At 74.8% G+C, this 2072-nt stretch overlaps 1 protein-coding gene across 1 annotated transcript in view; it reads left to right on the top strand.

Moving 5' to 3' along the window:
* The window catches only part of D2HGDH (D-2-hydroxyglutarate dehydrogenase), a gene marked incomplete at its 3' end in the record, with an annotated part of 37278 nt that extends 35827 nt beyond the window's left edge, over nucleotides 1-1451 (top strand). Inside the window, exons 6-7 of the mRNA XM_012734769.1 lie at nucleotides 633-982; nucleotides 1135-1451. Coding sequence (XP_012590223.1) covers nucleotides 633-982; nucleotides 1135-1451 — 667 coding nt within the window. The remainder of the gene's footprint in view (nucleotides 1-632; nucleotides 983-1134) is intronic.
* Between the last annotated feature and the right edge of the window lie 621 nt (nucleotides 1452-2072).

Genomic DNA, 2072 nt, shown 5'->3' with positions numbered 1-2072 from the left:
GAGGCCGGCCACCCGCGGCCGGCGCCGCGTTTCCCAGTTTCCCAAGTAGCAGGTGTCGGCCGGGCTGGCCGCGCCCACAGGGGGCTTCGGGGCCGCCGTCGCCCACAGGGCACGGAACCCACCCATGGAACCTTCCAGAACAGCCCGCAGTGATGTGCCCGCTGCGGCACAAGCCCCACACACACCGCCGGAGGGGGGCGCCGGCAAGGCCCCCTGGTGAGGTCGGCGGCGGCAGGCGGAGATGCGGGGGCCAGAGACGGGGGCATCCGGCGGGGAGCGCCAGGACGGGGACCAACACCGACCACAGCTGAGCGGCGGCAGAGGCCGGGGGCAGGGCTGGGGGCGACGGCTGCAGGCTGAGGGGCGCAGAGGGCGCTGCCCCGGCCGGCCGCGGCTCGAGCCTGGGAGGGCGGTCAGCCGGCTTCAGTGGGCACACCGGACAGCCCAGTCCCGGGGCGCGGCTTGGGGGCCGAGGGGGCAGCGTGGGGGCACCGTGGCCCCGGGACCGTCAGGGCCCCTGTCTGGGAAGAGGGGGTGGCTTGGTCGTGACTCTGTCTCAGAGAGGGGGTCCCCTGAGGACATTCCCTCCCACCTTGGGGGGGGCCCCGGGCTCTGCGCTGACCTGCCCGCAGGGGCCCGGGCACTGGCCGGGAGCCACGGGGGGGTGACCGTCCGCACGTGGTGGCCCAGGCGCGTGTCCCAGCCGGGCAGCCTTCTGGGAGCTGCCCTCCCCACCCACGTCCTGCAGCGCGTGGCCCCCTCGCCTCCCCGGGGCCTGGCCGTGGTTTCCTGTGTGGTCTCCCCTGGCGGTGATGGCCAGGTGGCCGCCGGGATGGGTCCCGGGCAGCACGCGGTGCCACAGGCCTCTCCGGGACGCGCAGGCGGCAGGGCGAGCAGCCTGGGGCGGCGGGTGCGCCGGCCCGGCGTGCGGGGTGCGGCGGGCGTGGCCTGGACCCGTGGACGCTGCCCTGAGCTAGCGCTTGTGAGGTCCCGAGCCGCCCCCCAGGCGTTTCCCAGGGACGCGAACACTCGGCTCTGGTGACCGCGGGGCAGGGCCCGCGGGGGGCGGGCAGGCGGGGTCAGCGTCCCCCCGGCGGCCTGCTCACGGTCCTTCCGTCCTCCTCGTCCTTCCAGAGACGGGTGCGTTGCTTGCCCGTGACGAGCCGAGAAGGGGGAGAAGGCGGCTCCGCTCCCCAGACAGCCGTTGCCTGGAGACGGCCGAGGCCGGGCGGCGATTGGCTGGGGGCGGAGGCCCCCTCCGTGGGTCCGGCCGAGGCTGCCAGACCGCACTGCGCCAGCATGGACGGGGTGGACCTGTGGGCCTGCACCCTGGCCCAGCTGATGGCCAAGAGGAAGCCCCAGGACACCTGGGAGCTGCTGGCCGAGGAGGACCTGGCCGCGGGGAACCTGGACGGCTCCGGCTACCAGTACTGGCTCGAGGGGCTCTCGAGGTGCGGCTGCTGCGGCCCGGGCAGGGGGGCCAGGGCAGGGGGGCCAGGGCAGGGGGGCGGGGCTGCCCACCCTCCCCCAGGTGCAGCCGTGCAGTGCTGGGGTGGACCCGGCTCTTGGGGCGTGGGGACGGGGCAGGCCCTGGCCCGGGCTCATCCCCCAACAGGTGGTGGCTGGCTGCCGCCTTTCCTCGGAAAGTGGGGTGTCGGGGCCATGCCTGTCGAGTCCTTTCAGCGGAGACCCTGCCTGGCAGAGTGGAGCCCCGGCAGCCAGCCCAGCTGGGGGGGGGTCAGTGGGGTGAGGTGCCACCCACCCTACACCAAGGGCTTTGCTCACTCACACAGCATTTCCTGGTTTCCATGGCGATGGGAACTGGCCACAGCCGGCCTGTACTGCCGAGGGCCCCCCGGAGCCCTGGGGAGATGGCAGTGCAGGGTGGGGGGAGCTGGGCCCCAGGTCGGGGAGCTGTCCAGCTGGGTGCAGGGCAGAGGGACTCGGCCAAGAACCCTGGCGGCCCTGGTCATCCACGCGCTTCGCTCATTGTTGTCACGGCGACCGGACGGTGTCACCGGCAGGGGCAGCGGGCAGGGCCGCCGCTCCCCCCCTCCCCCAGGTGTGGGGGC

The sequence above is a fragment of the Condylura cristata genome, unplaced genomic scaffold (genome assembly GCF_000260355.1).
Source record: "Condylura cristata isolate star-nosed mole 26May11 unplaced genomic scaffold, ConCri1.0 scaffold00069, whole genome shotgun sequence".
Classification (NCBI taxonomy): domain Eukaryota; kingdom Metazoa; phylum Chordata; class Mammalia; order Eulipotyphla; family Talpidae; genus Condylura; species Condylura cristata.
This window is presented reverse-complemented; position numbering and strand designations above follow the sequence as displayed.